General features: G+C 45.0%; 1 protein-coding gene across 5 annotated transcripts in view; it reads right to left on the reverse strand.

The window, feature by feature from the left end:
* The window catches only part of CHD2 (chromodomain helicase DNA binding protein 2), a 98,410-nt gene that overhangs the window by 19,228 nt on the left and 62,877 nt on the right, over nucleotides 1-16,305 (reverse strand). For all 5 annotated transcript variants that reach the window (XM_032994344.2, XM_032994345.2, XM_032994343.2 and 2 more), the window contains 16 exons: nucleotides 13,451-13,512; nucleotides 11,960-12,082; nucleotides 11,474-11,623; nucleotides 10,423-10,556; nucleotides 9,550-9,775; nucleotides 8,722-8,822; nucleotides 8,011-8,055; nucleotides 7,677-7,852; nucleotides 6,853-6,977; nucleotides 6,008-6,224; nucleotides 5,279-5,368; nucleotides 4,172-4,362; nucleotides 2,967-3,155; nucleotides 2,285-2,447; nucleotides 1,752-1,904; nucleotides 1,175-1,246 (listed from right to left, as the gene is read on the reverse strand). In XM_032994344.2, the coding sequence (XP_032850235.1) occupies nucleotides 1,175-1,246; nucleotides 1,752-1,904; nucleotides 2,285-2,447; nucleotides 2,967-3,155; nucleotides 4,172-4,362; nucleotides 5,279-5,368; nucleotides 6,008-6,224; nucleotides 6,853-6,977; nucleotides 7,677-7,852; nucleotides 8,011-8,055; nucleotides 8,722-8,822; nucleotides 9,550-9,775; nucleotides 10,423-10,556; nucleotides 11,474-11,623; nucleotides 11,960-12,082; nucleotides 13,451-13,512 (2,217 nt within the window). The remainder of the gene's footprint in view (nucleotides 1-1,174; nucleotides 1,247-1,751; nucleotides 1,905-2,284; nucleotides 2,448-2,966; nucleotides 3,156-4,171; nucleotides 4,363-5,278; nucleotides 5,369-6,007; nucleotides 6,225-6,852; nucleotides 6,978-7,676; nucleotides 7,853-8,010; nucleotides 8,056-8,721; nucleotides 8,823-9,549; nucleotides 9,776-10,422; nucleotides 10,557-11,473; nucleotides 11,624-11,959; nucleotides 12,083-13,450; nucleotides 13,513-16,305) is intronic.

The raw sequence follows: 16,305 nt of genomic DNA on the forward strand, positions 1-16,305 counted from the left end.
CATGAGTTAGTCAGCCTGTAACTGTGGACATAAAATAGCAGTGGTGACTTCAAAGACGTGCAAGGAACTGGAGGGGAGGGCTCTGCTGCACTCGTGCTTCTTAAGAAAGTAGAAAAAGGATTTCCTTTCCACATCCCCTGCTCATGCAGGTTCACTACCGCTGGTCTTTAAGCCGAGGCACAAGGTGAGGTGGTGCTGGCAGGGGTGAAAGGTGTGCTATTCTAGAGAGGGCCCGGCATGCATCATTATGAGAGATCAAGGCAAACAGCTCAGGGCACTTCAGAGTTGCTTTTGAAGGTCAGACCATGCTGCCCACCTGACTCCTACAAAGGCAGTGGGCAAACACATGCCTTTTGCTGCCTGAAGCCTGCTGGGGGTGAGATCAGCAACTAACAGGCTGAGTCACTCCCCCAAGGGAATGGGGTGCCAGATTAGAGCCAGGATATCTGAGCTCCCATGGATGCTCCCAGGAGAGGGGGGAAAGGGCAGCTTCTGTGGGCATTCCTGCTCCTTTCCCACCCATACTGCTGTCCCCCTTTTCACCTTTATTTGTTACTTTTCCCACTACCATGAAGCACTGAGCTGTATCTCCTGTGTCAGCCAAGATTCCCACCCCAGTCCAGGCTTCTGGAGCAAGGACAGGTATTTCTCAAGGCTGGGCTGACTGTGGCACAGAACAAGTGCCTTGCACCAGTCACTGTGAGTCAGCAAGCCCAGACGAGAGGCTTGAGATGCCCTCTCCTATTACGCTGGAGACTTTCACCTCCACACCAGACACCACTGCCTGCTAGAGACTTAAAATCCCCCTTTCGCCTCGGCCATTTCATATCCAAAACCAGTTTCAGACTGGAGGAATTGTTTAGGAACCATCTCATTAGTCAGACCACGGGGAAAGAATTGCTAAATTCTGGCTATTCCCATCTTCTTTGGGACTTTCTGGAGATGCGACTTGCAGCCCTGTCCTTTGGATGTGGGAGATTTAAAATAAGCAGTATGTCTAGTTGCAAAACCTGCTATGTCTGTGTCTTTAAAAGTATCTGGGGTCCTGTAAAAAGAAATGAACGGAACTGATCCCCCCTCTTGGCAGTCACCACCTGTGGCTGAGCCATCAACGCCCACTGCTCGGGCAGCCCACCCGGACCCTCCTGCGGCAGGACAGCCCCAGCGGCCGTACCTCGGAGCCGTCAGCGTTGAAGTGGTCCAGCGCCTGCTTTCGGATCTCCCCTTTGATCGAGCCGTCCAAGCGCTGGAAAAATCAACAATAATGATAAAAGAAAGAAGGTAAAGGAGCCCTGAGGAACTGCTGCACCCGAGTTCTGGGAACCCTACAGCTCCCTTTCCCTGCCTGGTGAGTTTAATAATTAAAAATAACCGCCAATTAAAAATAACTGCACTGCCTTAGCCTGCTGTGTCGTGAGGACAAGAGGAGGGTATGCTCAGGCAACAGTCACACAGAGGGTGACACTGTGGCTCCCATTACAGGCTCCCAGCCAGGGTCTCTGCATTTGCTATCCTCTCCTCGGGGATGAAGGCCAAAGCAGGGGCCTGTCACAGGAGGTATTTTGTAGAGGCTGGGCCACACTGAAATGAAGGGACTTCCCAGTTCCCGCCAGTGTATTTCAGTAAATGGAACCTGTAATCCCAGCCCCCAAACTCTGGGAATCTCAGTGACTCCCACTGCCCATGATGCCTCTGCGTGTTCCTCAAATTTTCAAGTGAACCCCGCTGTTTTCCATGCTGATGTTTCTCACCTGAAACGGGTAGTGTTTGATAGTCAGGTACTCTGCCAAGATGTCCAGCATCCTCACCATCTGGGAGAAGATCAGCACTCTGTTGCCTCTCTCCCTCAGTCTGGTCAGCAGCTTATCCAAGAGAATTAGCTTTCCACTGCTCCTGATCAGAGACTGAAGAAGTAACCGTCATTCCAGCTGATGCTTTCCAACCTTACCCTTACATACATTACAGAGAGACATGCAGAGATCTGGTTCTTTCAGGCTCATGCTTCTCCCTTACATCTCTAATCAAATCATCCGGATTTACACAGCACAAGCCACACACAAAAAGAATCATCCAAGGTAGATCTTATATTGCATGCAAGTCCCACTCTAGATGGCCACAAAACATTGCCTACAGTGGAAGAGGAGGGCTGGAGATTCAAGTGGGTTAGCTGTGAGGACTATTTCTAATAGAGGAGCTGCAGAAGCTAAAGCTTCACCAGAAGGTGGGAGGACAGAAGAAAGAGGGAAGTTAAGGAAAAAGGGTGGTAACAAAAGACAATGCCCACCTGGAGGGTCTCAAGGCCATTCTCTCTCTCATTTTCCTCGGGAGGTTTGATAAGGTAGCAATGGTTGCAGCACTTTTTCAACTCCATCACAATGTTCAAGAAACCAGATGTGCTCCCCCTTGTTCCCTTTGAAAGAGCTTTGTAGTTTCTCGTCAAAATCCACCTGCAGGCAGGAAAATGCGAAGTCCAGATCATCTCACAGTGTAGAGTGGGTATGCTGGAGTCTTGGAGAAACAGAACCTCCAGGGACATCTTGTTCAGGCATCAATCTACTTCCCTCCATCCACCTATCTTCACTACTTCTTCAGGATACTGCTGTTTCCTTACTAGAAACCCTGCTCTTACTTTCCTACTCATATTATTACAGTTTAAAATTAAGCAGCACCACAGTTTTGTGGGGAGCTTTACTCCCCTAGGAAAGACATAGCCTCTGTCCTGCAAAGCTGGCCAGCTAAATTGTATCACTCTACAACAGCAACTCCAGTGGTCTGGAGATGTTTTTTTAGAAGGCAAGATACCAACTACCCTACCTCAGATTCCCACTGGGAAGCTCCTGGTACTACAGGTGATGGCTGTCACATTGCACTCTGCAGGACACAATACACTGAAACACATTCCCAAGGCACATAGAAAGGTGTGCCCATTTCTACTGGCACTCCCAGTAACTTAGTAAATGACTCACTTGTAATACTGTTTCTGCAAAGCAGACATTTCCACGCGGAGGATCTGCTCCACTTTGGCTGGCAAAGATTTCTCCACATCCTTCTTCACTCTGCGTAGGAGAAACGGCTCCAAGACTTTGTGAAGGCTCTGGTAGCCATTCTCTCTACCTTTCCCGTGATCCTCTTCAAAATCCTCCCAGAACTCAAACCTAGCAACAAAAAAGAGCAGCAGAGAGGGGTCAGAATACCTCTTGTCTTATCACACCAAACAGCATCTATCATATATGTTCCTGCTGCACAACAAGACAGGAGATCATCAACTTAACAGCGATACAGTGGAGGATAAAATGTTCACTCTGTTCTGGCTGACTAAACAGATTGGTGGCAAAGCTAGAAGCTCTCTGGGCTTAGGTGCCTTCCTAACATCTTATCTTTGAGCTCCACACTGACTCCCAGGACCCAAAATTCCAAGTTTCCCAGTATTCTGCTCTGCTGTCTCCTGCTGGCATTTGCCTGGCAGCAGTTTCTGAACTTTACACAGTCCCCTCACCTAGTCAGGGCTCTGACAAATGGACTGTCTTACACGGCTCTGGAGGCTCTTTTGGATTGCTGCTTCCTCCAACAGCTCCTTTGAAATGTGGAGATCAGCTCTTCTCCTCAAACATTTCTTTTACTCTTTCTGTGATCCAACAAAAAGGATTTGGGAGACAGCTCTTTTTGCAGTTAAACATAATTTTAGTGAGTTTTGGGGCATGCTTGTCTTAGCCTTAGCAATGCACATAGCCCATTTTGTTTTAAAGAAAACAAAACATTTGTAATAATGTGGATACATGAACAATCAGATAGACAGCACCATCCTTGAGCAACACTCCCAGAGACTGACATAAAATTGTTGGTGAGGGTGGTTGAACCGCAATGCACTGGAAACCTCAGAAGTGGTTGAGATGATTCTTGAAACAAGTTTAGCTTTTTAGAGATGGCTCTAAGACAGCAGACAGATTTGAAAGGCATGTATTAGGTTTCCCCATTCAACTTGCTACTGGAAATACTACTTGCATTAGTCATTTAACCTCTGATATTCCCCACCAACGTTTGTTCCCCCTTCATTGCTCTAACTCCACTGAGTTTAACTGAGAGATTTCTGCCATTCTGCACTCCCTTGAGTCTATTTAATGGACAAAAATGGACAGAGAGGTATTTTTTGAAGGACTAAGAGGAGACTTACTTCTCTGGCATGATGAAATGAAGCAGCGACCAGAGCTCTTTGAGTGAATTTTGAAGGGGGGTGCCAGTGATCAGCAGCCTGTGGTTGGACTTGAAATCAATCAACGTTTTATACAGCAAAGAGTCATCATTTTTCAAGCGATGGGCTTCATCCACGCCTAGAAAGGCCCAGTTAATACTTCCTAAAACAGCCTGGAGGAAAAGAAGGAAAAAAAAAAAAAAAACAGGCCCCAAGGAGATGCTGGGTCAGACAAGCTCCATCACCTTGCACACTCCCCCCTCTCCACGGCCACAAAGCACTGCAGTGTGTGCTTTCCAGGATGTCCAGCCCCAGCCCTGGTGCCAGGCCCACCACCAAAGGAGCTGGGCTCACAAGAGTTTCTTCTTAACAAAATATGGGGACCAGTATGCCTACACTAGTTTTGCCTCCCTGGAAAAGAGAAAATTAGCCATGCTGTAGAGCACTCCTGCCATATCTAAATAAGTCTTTCAGCAAGTATACCTATTTTAATCCACCTTTGCCTTACCCAGAAAACACAGTCCTCCCCCAGATCCCTACTCCTCCCCTCCTCCATGCCCCTGGGGCCCTTCTGTAGTTCTAGGCCCACTGGAGCAGCAGCAGGAGAGCAGACAAACAAGCCTATAAAGTAATCTGAGAGTTTTGATTTTTTTTTTTTTTTTGCATTAGTATTAAGCTTTCTGTTTTCTGCTAGGACTCAGTGATGTACTGACAGGGTTGATGAGCATTTCCTAAGCAGACAGATTTCTCATAAGTGCAAAAATCCAGATATTGTTAACACTGGGACCAGTAGTTCAGTATAGTGTTTTGTCCTCTTACCTAGCCTAAATTAAACCAGGTAAAATCCAGCTACTGCCCTGTCTGGCGTCTTACAAGTAAAAAGAATAACACAACTGTGCAGTACAAGAGTAAAGACATCCTAACGGGTGTCCCACATCCCTCTGCATTACTGGTAAGCAAAAGCAAATAGTAGCTATATGGTCTCCATCACCACAGATGAGAGAGGTGAAACCCACTAGCTGAGGGTTGGCTTTCCCCTTTGCAAGCAAGAGAATGTCTAAATAAAAACGTCCTTGAACCATTATTCACCTTATCCTTGAGGAGGATCTCGTATGTTGTGATAAGTGCATTGAATTTCAACCTTTTAGACTGAGCGTGGATCCACTCATATTCACGTATCTGCGAGAGGAGACAAATGTTAACTTCAACCCATGTTATCAAAAGGAGAGTTAACAATTGTTATTTTAGTGTAGCTATAGCCAGAGACTCCAACAAAGTCCAAAACCCTGCTGTTCAAGGAGCCATTTCATGAGCTCAGTGTACCCAAGGAGCAGCTTTTTCTAGTGCACATGTGGTTCAACTGCCCTTGCACAGGTAACAAAATGAGGTCAAACAACTTGCTGTTGTGACATTACCCTCATCTGCCAAATGAATGCATCACCTCACTGTTGACGTCACGGGACTCACAACATTTAGGTGCTTTGTCGTCTGAATAACTCAGAACGTAGGAGGCAAGCACTTTTACATTCCTATGCTCCTATCCTGCAGCATGTTTCAGCCCAGCACAGTAGTGGTTTCCAGACTGAGAGAAGCCAGTACTCCTGTGCTCACTCTAAGAGGGGAAATAAGGTGGAAAAGTCCCTGCAGCAATGAATGGTGCCCAGGTGCTCAGCTGCACCAGCTCTAGCTGCCTGCAGTACTGCCAGTACTACCCGCCAGCCTCTCCGGCAGAATGTGTGTCACACGTTACACAGAAGCTGCTGCTTTGTACCCAGCGTTTCGACCCAGCCCCACACCCTCTGCTTTCTGACTACACACCATGTTTCTGCTCATGAGGTCTCCGATGTAAACCACCACATTTATCTCAGGTGCCCACACTTCAAACTCTCTCTGCCATGAGGTGAGAGTGGACAAGGGCACCACCACCAGGAAAGGGCCGTACAGCTGGTGCTGATGGAAGAGGTACGACAGGAATGATATTGTCTGAATCGTCTTGCCCAGCCCCATTTCATCAGCCAGGATCACACTGTTGTTCCTAAGAAAGAAGAGAAGAAACATAAATGCTGTCCGAGTGCATTTCTGCCACTACTAATTTACTGTGCACCAGCATGAATAGCAATCCACAACTGGGACAGAAAGGGGGCAGTGCAAAAACATTTATCTGAACACTTCCAAGTGGATCCCAGGGACATCCAGATGGTAGGCAGCATGATAAATTGCAAAAAGGAACAAACTCTGATCACTCCAAACTGGCAAGCAAGGACAAAGGCAAAGGAAGAGGGGAGTCAGTGGCCTAATTTTAGAAGGACATTTCTCAAACACTTCAACAAGTGTGTAGGCATTCTGGGCCAGAAACCTTTTTTTCAGTTAAGGCAATGGAAAATTAGGGCTGATATGTAGTAGGCTCACACAGCAGCCAAGTCTAGCATTTGAACAGACCCAGACAGGGAAAATGCTTTTTGTTTTTGCACAAGGTTTCTTAAGTTCATGCTTTAGTTCTTGCTTGCGGTGCCTGCAATGCAGCTGGGTGTGATAACATTTAAAATCCTTCAAACTGCAGAAGGAGGCCAGGTAAAGACCTCACTTGAAAACGAGAGGGTCAGATCCTACTGGGACAAAAATCAGGAGACACAAAGCGAACGTCACATAGCATCCGCACATACTTGCACCACGAGTGAGCAAGCCAGTTGAGACCCTCCAGCTGGTAATCTCGCAGCTCCAGGTTCTCACCACCAATGTAAGAAGGCTGTTTCTTCAAGGCAACAAACCTCGGTCTCTGCTTCAGTACCTGAAAAAGATGCTGCTCTAAGTCCATTGAAGAAAAAGACGAAGTAAGGCTGAAAATTCAGCAGTGAAATCTATGAAATATTCAGCAAAGAACATGTATCTCTTCATCAGTTAAAGTCTGTTTGCATTTTCCTAGCCAGTGATTATGTCTGCGTTTCAGATAACTGCTCTGCAGTGCTACATTTTGCCTGCTGCCCTTTGGCTCTGATAACTACAGCTGAGTCCCCCAAAGAGTGCAGTAAGCTGTACATAATGCACACAAGATGGAACAAGCTCCACTTTCTTTTTGTTCTCTTTTGGTTTTTCTCCCATCATTTCTGTCCCTCTCCTCCACTATATCAGCATCCCGTAGGTTCCCTCTTTTCCCAAGTGTGCTGTTTTTTCATCCAACTGATATTAAAACTTTGCATTTCTGCTGCAGCTCCTTCTGAGAAGGAAGCACTTTGCAAGGATTAATTAAGCCTCCCACTCCCCAGGGGGACATAACATTCTCACAGCGTAAATGAAGCTAAAAGGGGTTCACATCTCTGCCTAAAGTACAATACAAGAACAGAAAACAACCATTCAAACTCTGGTGGGAGGATGGGAAAACGTTCTCTGACATTCATCCTGACAAAACTCCACTGTTCCCACTGCTTGTGTCATCACCCAGCCTGGAGAAACCCAGTAACAGGAGAGAAGAGAAAAGCAGCGAGCAAACCTTGCAGTCCCGGGTAGGAATCGTTTTGGAATTGTTACGATTGTTGAAGCTGTCAATGCAGTGCTGGAATTTCTTGCTTATAAGAGCCTCATCTTCCCAGCTGCACTCGGCATAGGGCAGCCCCATCCACTTACACAGGTATTCGGGGTCATTCGAGGACGTTTTGCGACTGTTTGCTGCAAAATATGCAAAAAAGCCCAAACCTCAGCAACTGTGGTTCTGTGGCTGAACCGCAAGCCTGGTTCACAGGGGCAGTCTGAACCACCCATACAACCACAAGACAGGTCTCAGCTAGTAGGAAAATCTTAGAGGGACCAAAAAAATGCTTCTTTACCTGGGAAATCCGAATGTCCTGTCGCAGACTTGCTGGTCTTCACAGCTGTGTTTGGAGACAGAAGGGAAGGAAGGGTTTGGAGTGCTGGCAGCCAGCAGAGGGAGCAGGGCAGGCAGGCTGTCACTGCCACACATCCCAGGCGTTTTTACAGAAATTGTATGAAAATTGGTTCAACAGCTCTCCGTGCCAATTCCCACAGCAACTGGATGCCAGCACCCCTGACTGACATGTCTGTGATAGCACTGAAGTGCTCAGTAAGTCCTGGTTTTATTTTTAATAAGTAATCAGGAAAATCTAACCTCTGAGCTGCCTTGCAGCTTAACCACATCCTCAACCAGGTCACAGAAAGCAGTCCTCACAACAGCTGGGCCTGTACTGCTGCTTTGGATGTAAACACCTTGCATCCAAAGGGCTCAAGTCAAAGAACTTCCACAGCAGCAACTTCAACATCCCCTTGAAAGCCAGTGTATCATCCCATACTCCAGGCAAGGAGAGTGATTTGTATTGCTTATAAATACTGTAATACACTTGGATTTCTACTGCTCACATGCCTGAATTTCACACACTGAAATACACTTAACACCATTTTTTTTGCCTCCAGAGACACTGGAGGACAGGGAAGAGTGAGCCATACATTCATTCTGCTGTGGCTAGAGATTAAAGTTCCCACGTCTTTCTTCACCCCCTTACAAAAATGTTGGGTTCACTTACCAATTACTCTCTCCACTATTTGATACTGTTTGTTCAGTTCTGAAGCTAGCTCTTGTTGGCAGTTGAAATATTCTACATCTTCGGGTGATACCTTGCCCAGCCTAGATGCAAAAAAATCCCAAACAAAAAACCACTATAAAGCTTCTGTCATAGTGCTCATGAAGGCCACATATGGAAATTCTACTTTCCTATATGGTTCTGTCATTCAGACAAGTCACTGCAGCAGACTACTGTTTATGTGACATGTTTCTTAAAGCCTCCTATAATTACAAATTATTGCTGAGAAGCAAATGTCATAGATGTTCATACTGTCTCGCTGTTAAATGGCACCTTATTCTCCTCCAAGAATCAGTCTCAAAACCAGAATCAGACAAAGATGAAAGTTGCTTTTATCAGTTTGGAAACACACCGAAGCTTCCCTTATAGTTCCTGGGGAGGTTGGACATAAACTGATGCAAAAATTTGCATACAGACAAGGGCTAGTAAGGCTGCACCTCATTGGTGTCACCTCCTGGGCCAGGTGAACCTGTGCACAATTTATTTGTTGTCAGCTACCCCAGTTCTTAAGTCTGAGAACAGGCAGTATTGTGGATTTCATGCTTCTTCCTCTCTTTTTCAACACCATGGCCACAGATATCATGTATTTAAGGGGGGATGTTTTTCAGTAGGCAAAGGGAGACGTGAATGTTGTGCACTGAAAAAAACTGCTTCCAATGAAACATACTTTGCAAGAAGAAATCAAATGGGTTTTTTTCAGCTGTAACTCTGTAAACCTCTGGCTAAAAAAGATTCGCCCAAGGCCAAATCACTGGTTGAAGTAAAGCATACCATTGCTTGATCTCCTCCTCTTTTTTCTTGAAGTTTTCTAGCTTTTTCAGGCCCTTCACTTTCTGCTGCTGCAGGGACTCTTCACTCTCCCATGTGCTATGGATGTATGACCAGCCTTTCCATTTGATCAGGTACTGAACTTCTCCCTCATCCTTTTCAGGATCAAAGTCAGCACTTGGGTTGCCATTGGCTTCAGTTGCATACACCGTGGTGGAAGCACCAGTGGCTGCAAAAGAGATCAGGCTGCAGTCAGTACCTTTGTTATCAAGCACGGGACATAAACTGCATTAGAGCAAAAAGTTATTTTACTAATACATCTTTTGACACAGCACAAAGAATAACCTACAGATTCTGCAATCCAATGAGACGGGCACACAAAAGCTTTGCATACACCAGAATCTTTTTTAATCTGTCATGTATGTCTTTAAGTATAATTCAAAGGTCTCTTGAAAACGTTCACAACCATACAGTTTTACAAAACCACTTTTGTAAGGCTATGAGAACAAAACATCGGCTTTATTTTCATTATGGCTTTGTCACTGGAGCTACGAAAACTGACTCTACCGGAAGATCTATTTTATATTTCAAAAAAGGGAAAGGCAAAAAATGCAGAACAATAACTGTACCTTTAAAATGTGTGCATGCTAAATGAAAGCTGCCAAGCACATAACTTGGACATTTTAGGTTTTTCAGTACTAGATTTTACAAAAGCTGCCAGAAGACATAAATAACAGACATACAGGAAAGGGTGAAGAGCACTGAAGCAACCCTTGGCTCCACTTTGAAGTTGCAAAAGCATTGCACCAACTTACGAGAAACTGTGGGTGCACATGATTGACATGAGAAATAAAGGCTTTTTCCAGAACTACACACCTCCTTTCTTTCCAAGCCTGATGTCCAAGACTTTCTCAATAGTTTCACTGTTGTCTTGTTGTTCATCAGCTCCTTCCCCAGTCATCTCTATCAGGTCATCAGAATCCGTCTCAAAATCATCATCTTCTTTGTAACTGAATAAGATCAAAACCAAATTGATAGAAAGCCCTTGACTATTCCCAGTCTAGAAACACACAGAATGGCATGGACTTTAGCAAGCCTTCTCCAGCATTTATCCTGTGGTTCAGTGCATGTTCACCACATGCATTTCTTAAGTTAGCCATTCAATACTTTTCCCCAAGACACTCAGCTGGACTTTATCAGGCTAATACTCTATCTTGCTCATGTAATTTTTCTGACCATGGCCAACACCGGATACTTTGTAAGGAGATGGAACAACACCTGTAGCAGAAGCGAGGCCATTAACAGAGAAAGTCTCCTCTATCTGGTCAAAGATTATTTTATGTATAGCAATGGAGGTTGCAGAGCATCGAAAGGCTGCATGGGTGCTTACACTGCCCTAGGAACTACACTTCTCATCTTCGGTGAACATTTAACCACCAAAAAAGCATTCTTCAGGTGGCTGTCTGCACCTGCCTTACTAGGACTGTCAAAAGGTGAGGAAGTACATCGGGGAATGGATAACACTGCCTGCACCGTGTCTCAATACTCTGTCCCAAGGCATTACCTATCAGCCACTCTCAAATAACTGGCCTAATCTAGCACAGCTGCTGCCTTTTACTCATTTTAATCTATTATTTGCAATTCTTAATCTCATCTGAGAGTGCTTTCGAAACATTATGCAAATATCCTCACATTTCAGTAAGAGGGACTGGTAAATATTCCCTCCTTTACAGATGGCAAAACAAGGTAAAGAGAAGTCAGATGTTCACAGCATGAATCTGTCAAATGAACCACATCTCAGCCAACAGGTATCTGCAGGGCAGAGCAGGGGCTCTGAAGCATCACACAGGGAGTCAGGGCCCTCTGGTGTCCCCTCTATTCCAGCCAGCCAGCTCTCATCATCAAGCAACCCCACACTTCTTGATACCTGACATTTTTGGCTGCTCTTCGTCGAGTTTGTCTCTTGGGGGTCTCATCGTCTTCATCGTCATCATCATCTTCAGATGAGACCTGTTTCTTTCTCTTCTTCCCACGCTGGGGTTTGTGAGGCTTTTTAACAGTGGTTTTAGCCACAGTTCTAAAAATAAAAATTAACAGAAAGCCATACTACAGTGTGGTTTACATAAACATCCATTTCAGTAGACATTTAAGAAAGCATGAATCTCAAATATTAGACTCCTAGGGATTTAGTCTGCTCCCACTACCATGGAAACCACTGCACCACTCACTGGAGTGTGAAATGGGTAGACAAGAGAGTAACTAGGTCCTAGGTTTACCAGGTCAAAAACATGGGCAATATTGCAGAAAAGAAAAAAAAAATTATTTAGTGACAAATAGAGATTACCTCTCCACACAGCACAGGCAGAAAAAACATACACAGAAAAAGAGACAGACTAAACCAACCACTCCTTACCTCCTTTGGGCAGGTCTTCTTGCTTTAACTTTCTTCGGTTCAGGTTCACTCTCTCCACTAGTTCCTTGCTCCCCTCCATCTTCATCCTCTTCCTCACCAGAGACCTCTCTTTTCCATTTATTTCTATGGTCAGAAACGTTGGTCATGAAGGGCAATCATATTTCAACACAAATACTTGGTTAAGCAGACATCCAAGCCATCTAGGTTAATACTAACAGGCCATAATTACAAGAAAAAGTTCAAAACTGCACTCTTGGTTGTTCAGTGCAATGCATGGGGGATTTTATGGTGTGATTCTGTGCTTTTAGGAAGAGGTCTCAGTCACCTAGGTGTTTTAGTTCACATAGTGGCAGTATATGTTGAGTGAGAGTGGCTCCTAAAACATACTACAACAGTGCTTGTGGCAGAGCTGTACTTCTTACAACTGGGTGGGAAAGTGCTCCGATTTATTTATTTTTCTTTACACTTCTGCATTTCTGAAATGATCTGGAAATATCTTAAGAGGAGTGCTCACTTTCACTTATGGAGTACAAGCCACAACATGCACAGTTACATGATCTCCTTGTAGCCTGGAAAATGGAGCAAGAAGTCTCCTGCCATCTAAATTCAGGCAATTAAAGTTTCCAAGCATGAAGCCAAATCACACTGTGCCATTAGTGGAAGGAAGCATGTTCTCCGCGGGCAATTCAGAACAAAACTGCAGCTCCAAAATGCCCTTCGAAGGAGCCCCTCCTCTCTCCAAGGGGATGTGAAGAGTTGACAGGGATTATTCCCCATGCCCAGGAGAGGTCCATACTACCACAGCCCTCCCTGAGCTTTATCACCTTCCCTCCTGCACTGATGTATACAACTAAATGAAAATTTAAAAGACAAGAAACAGGAGAAAGGGAACAGGATCATGTGGCTGTGTTTAAGTTTTCTCCAGCAGGCAGCTTGTAGTTCAGTTCAGTTTAGCATTTGGAAAAAATTAAAAGGTACTTATTAGATGGAAAAAGGCAGTGAAATATGACTGTAAGTGAACACAGTTACGGTGATCAGACATCCAAAATATCCTTTATGGAAGTTCTTCTGTTTTAGCAGAGGGTTATAAAAAATAAAAGAGGGTAATATTTTGGCATTTTATCCTCTGTTAATCAAAAAGGTAGGAGGAGAAGGGATTGAACTATTTTAAGTATCTCTGAAGGAGAACAAATAATCTGGTGGAGAAGTGAAATACTGACAACAGAAAGTGAACCTGACTTGTTCAGATTCTGTCACTGGCAAAGTGAGAAAATATAAACAAAAGAAAAGCTGGGAAATTGCATCCATCTGTAGATCCAAATTCGTATTTCAATTTCAGTCATCCAAAGTATTATTACTGGAAATATTAAATAACTTATTTTACAAGATCTCTGTGTTGACAACACCGATCAAACAATCCAATACTACTATTCTGAAAAATAAAACAAAACGAAATACCACTATTCAAAAACCCTTTCCCTAGAAACTTACGCTTTCTTCATTTGCTTCTGGCCTCTTCTTTTTGGGCTCTCATTTTCAGATTCGCTACTTGCCTTTAATTGAAAAGAAAGAAAATCAGGTTGTAGGCTTCGCTCTGGACTGTCTCCTCAAGGACACAACTGAAACACATGCACGCGGCCTGAGCCTGGACACAGCCCGACTGCTCCTCCACTGCAGCGCTGGAAGGATGTTTTGGTGCGACGGGGCTGCACAGGAGCAGCCGGTTCCCTCTGCTGCAGGGTTAATCTCGCTGCACCCTCAGCGGGAAGAAGGTAACTCTGCAGAAAGGCTGGAGAGCTCTACTCCAACATCTGTCCCGGAGTCCCTGAGCTCAGGATGCACAAGGCTGTGTGACCCACCTACCCCTCAGCATCACCCTCCAATACCTGGTAGATGCCGCCTCGGCAGTGGCCGTGCAGACCTGCAGTGTGTGCAATACCCCACGGATTACAAAAACCACGGGGTGACTTTAACCCACCAAACCTTGCACTGCCCGCTGCTGGAGCCAAAACCCCAGAGAGGGAGAGAGGGGAGGCAGCTCAGCTACTGCTACCTCTGCCTCAGGTGCAAGGCAAGCATTGTTCCTGCCTGATGCTTAAGAATCAGGCAGCAACGTGTCTCTGTGCCTTCTGGACAGCACTTCCAGGGCCTGCCGCAGCACTAGGGCTCAGCTGTTCTACAAGGCTTTTTAAACTGAAAGTGCAGTATGAATGTACTTTCGTAAGTGCCCACAGTTGCCATTTCAGAAGGAATCCTGCAATATTTGGGGGCATTCAGGCTTAGTTTCTGTGATTGCAGAAACTTTTGCAGCCACTCAAATGCATTATGATCTCTGCCTTCATTAGATAAACTTTCTGTAAGGAAGGGAATTCTTATAAAAAGATAATATTCTCATCACAAGAGTGTCTTTGCTTTCCCGAGTCACTGAGGATCTGACTGGGTCAGAGCCACGTCCTGCTGCTTTCCTTCCTCCTAACTCTCCAGTCTCCACCAGTGAAGTCTCTCTGGCTAAATATATCTAGAGATATTCTAACTACTTGCTGTACTATTTTAAATGTGGGCGTCATTAACTCCTACAGACCAAGATAACTAAAAAAAAAGTCTTTAGGCTGGTTGTACACAACCCCATTTTTGTATAAACAAGTCAACCATAAAATCAAATTACCACACAAATAACACCCCTCAACCAACAGATGACTTCACTGTATACACTTGCCCCAGAAAATACAAATCAGCAGGAAGAAAACTGAAGAAGCCAGTGTAAGATTTCTCAAGGAGTGTTAAAATGATAGAAAGTAGCCTCCAAGACTGCTTGCTCTACATGCTTATTGGAAATCCTCCACTTCACACTGCTTTTTGCCGCAGTATTCAGCTTTAGCTGTAGGTGTCCATCACCACAGGTACCTCAGTTTGTATCTCCTGATATGCCCACCACCCTCCCAGATACAGCTAGCAAAGCTTAACAACCAAGAGCTGCTCACACAAGAATTTTGTAATACAATGTCAGCTGCAACATGAAAAAAATCGAGGCTCTGGAGGGCCATGGCCCAACCCCTCAGATTGCTTTCTGCATCCTTTATTTACATTTTCCAGCTTCCCTTCCACCCTCTCACTTGCATCAGTGTTTCCATTAAAATATACTGAAATACTGGATGCCACGGTAGACCAAAAGCTTGTCACATTTACGTGACACAATAACACCTTTTGCACCATATCTTACTATGGATGCCTATTCATCCACCTGTTTGACAGCCCTGCACGAAATCCCTGTCTCATTTACCAAGAATCCAGGAAGCAAGTGACTGACAAACACCGCGGAGAGCCCTACCTACCCTTGCAACATAAGCCAAGCATTCCACAGATTACAGTTTTGACAAGCAAAGTTTAAAAGACCTCAATTTTCTTTTTCTCCTTTAATCTCTTATCCGCTTTCTGAAGCATGCTGCTTTGCCATTCTGATTTTGGCATGTTTTCTGGGAGCTGTCCCTCAGTGCACATTTACTTTTTGCTGTCTTTTGGCAAATGACAAGTAAAGAGAGGTGGATTTTTCTTCTGCTCTGCGTCAGAGAAGATCAGGTTTGGAGAAAACCAACTAAAACCCTTGGCTCTTTAAAACTAACTCCACTTCTTTGCCAAAATCTCGTTTTCCAAGTTTCTAGTGTCCATTTTCCTAATGCCTCTACTCTCCCCCTTTTCTGTTGCTCTCTCTATAAAGCTGATGCTTTTAAAGACTCGTCTTTTCCTCATCTCTTCCTGCCTTGAAAAATTTAACTTGTTACTGCAATTCAGCCGCCTTCAGTTACATTTTTCAAAGACACCATTGTCTTTTTTGGATGCATGTCAAGCTCAGCTCTATCTCCTCTGACACAGCCAGTCCCCAGCCTGAGTCATCTGCCTGCCTTGTGCTCCCACATCCTCCCAGCCCGAGTGCGGGGAAGCGCCGTGCCTGCAGCCCCGCGCGCAGCTGCCCGTGACTCAGCCTCTCCTCCTCGCTCCCTCGCCCACCACCGACCCGTGTCTCCTTCTCACCAACTCCTCCTGGCATCCTGACTCTGGCTGAAAGCTGTTTTCTACCATTTTATACAGAAATAATAATTTTTTTTTTTTTTTTTTTAAAGCATAAGCACATTTTAGCAACCTCTTAATTCCGCTTCAATCCACATTTCAGGACCCAGCTGCAAAACTGTACGCTGACTTGCTCAAATCGGCCCAAGGGTGAGATATACACCTCTGCAGCGCAGAGCTTGTGCTTGTAACACCCCGTTACCAACGCCAACCCACAGGCTCTGGCTGGTGGTAAACTCCTCAGTTTAGGAAGCCCGGATGACAAGCAGGGAGCTGGGAGC

The sequence above is a fragment of the Tyto alba genome, unplaced genomic scaffold (assembly GCF_018691265.1).
Source record: "Tyto alba isolate M040663 unplaced genomic scaffold, T.alba_DEE_v4.0 Super-Scaffold_41, whole genome shotgun sequence".
NCBI classification, from domain to species: Eukaryota; Metazoa; Chordata; class Aves; order Strigiformes; family Tytonidae; genus Tyto; species Tyto alba.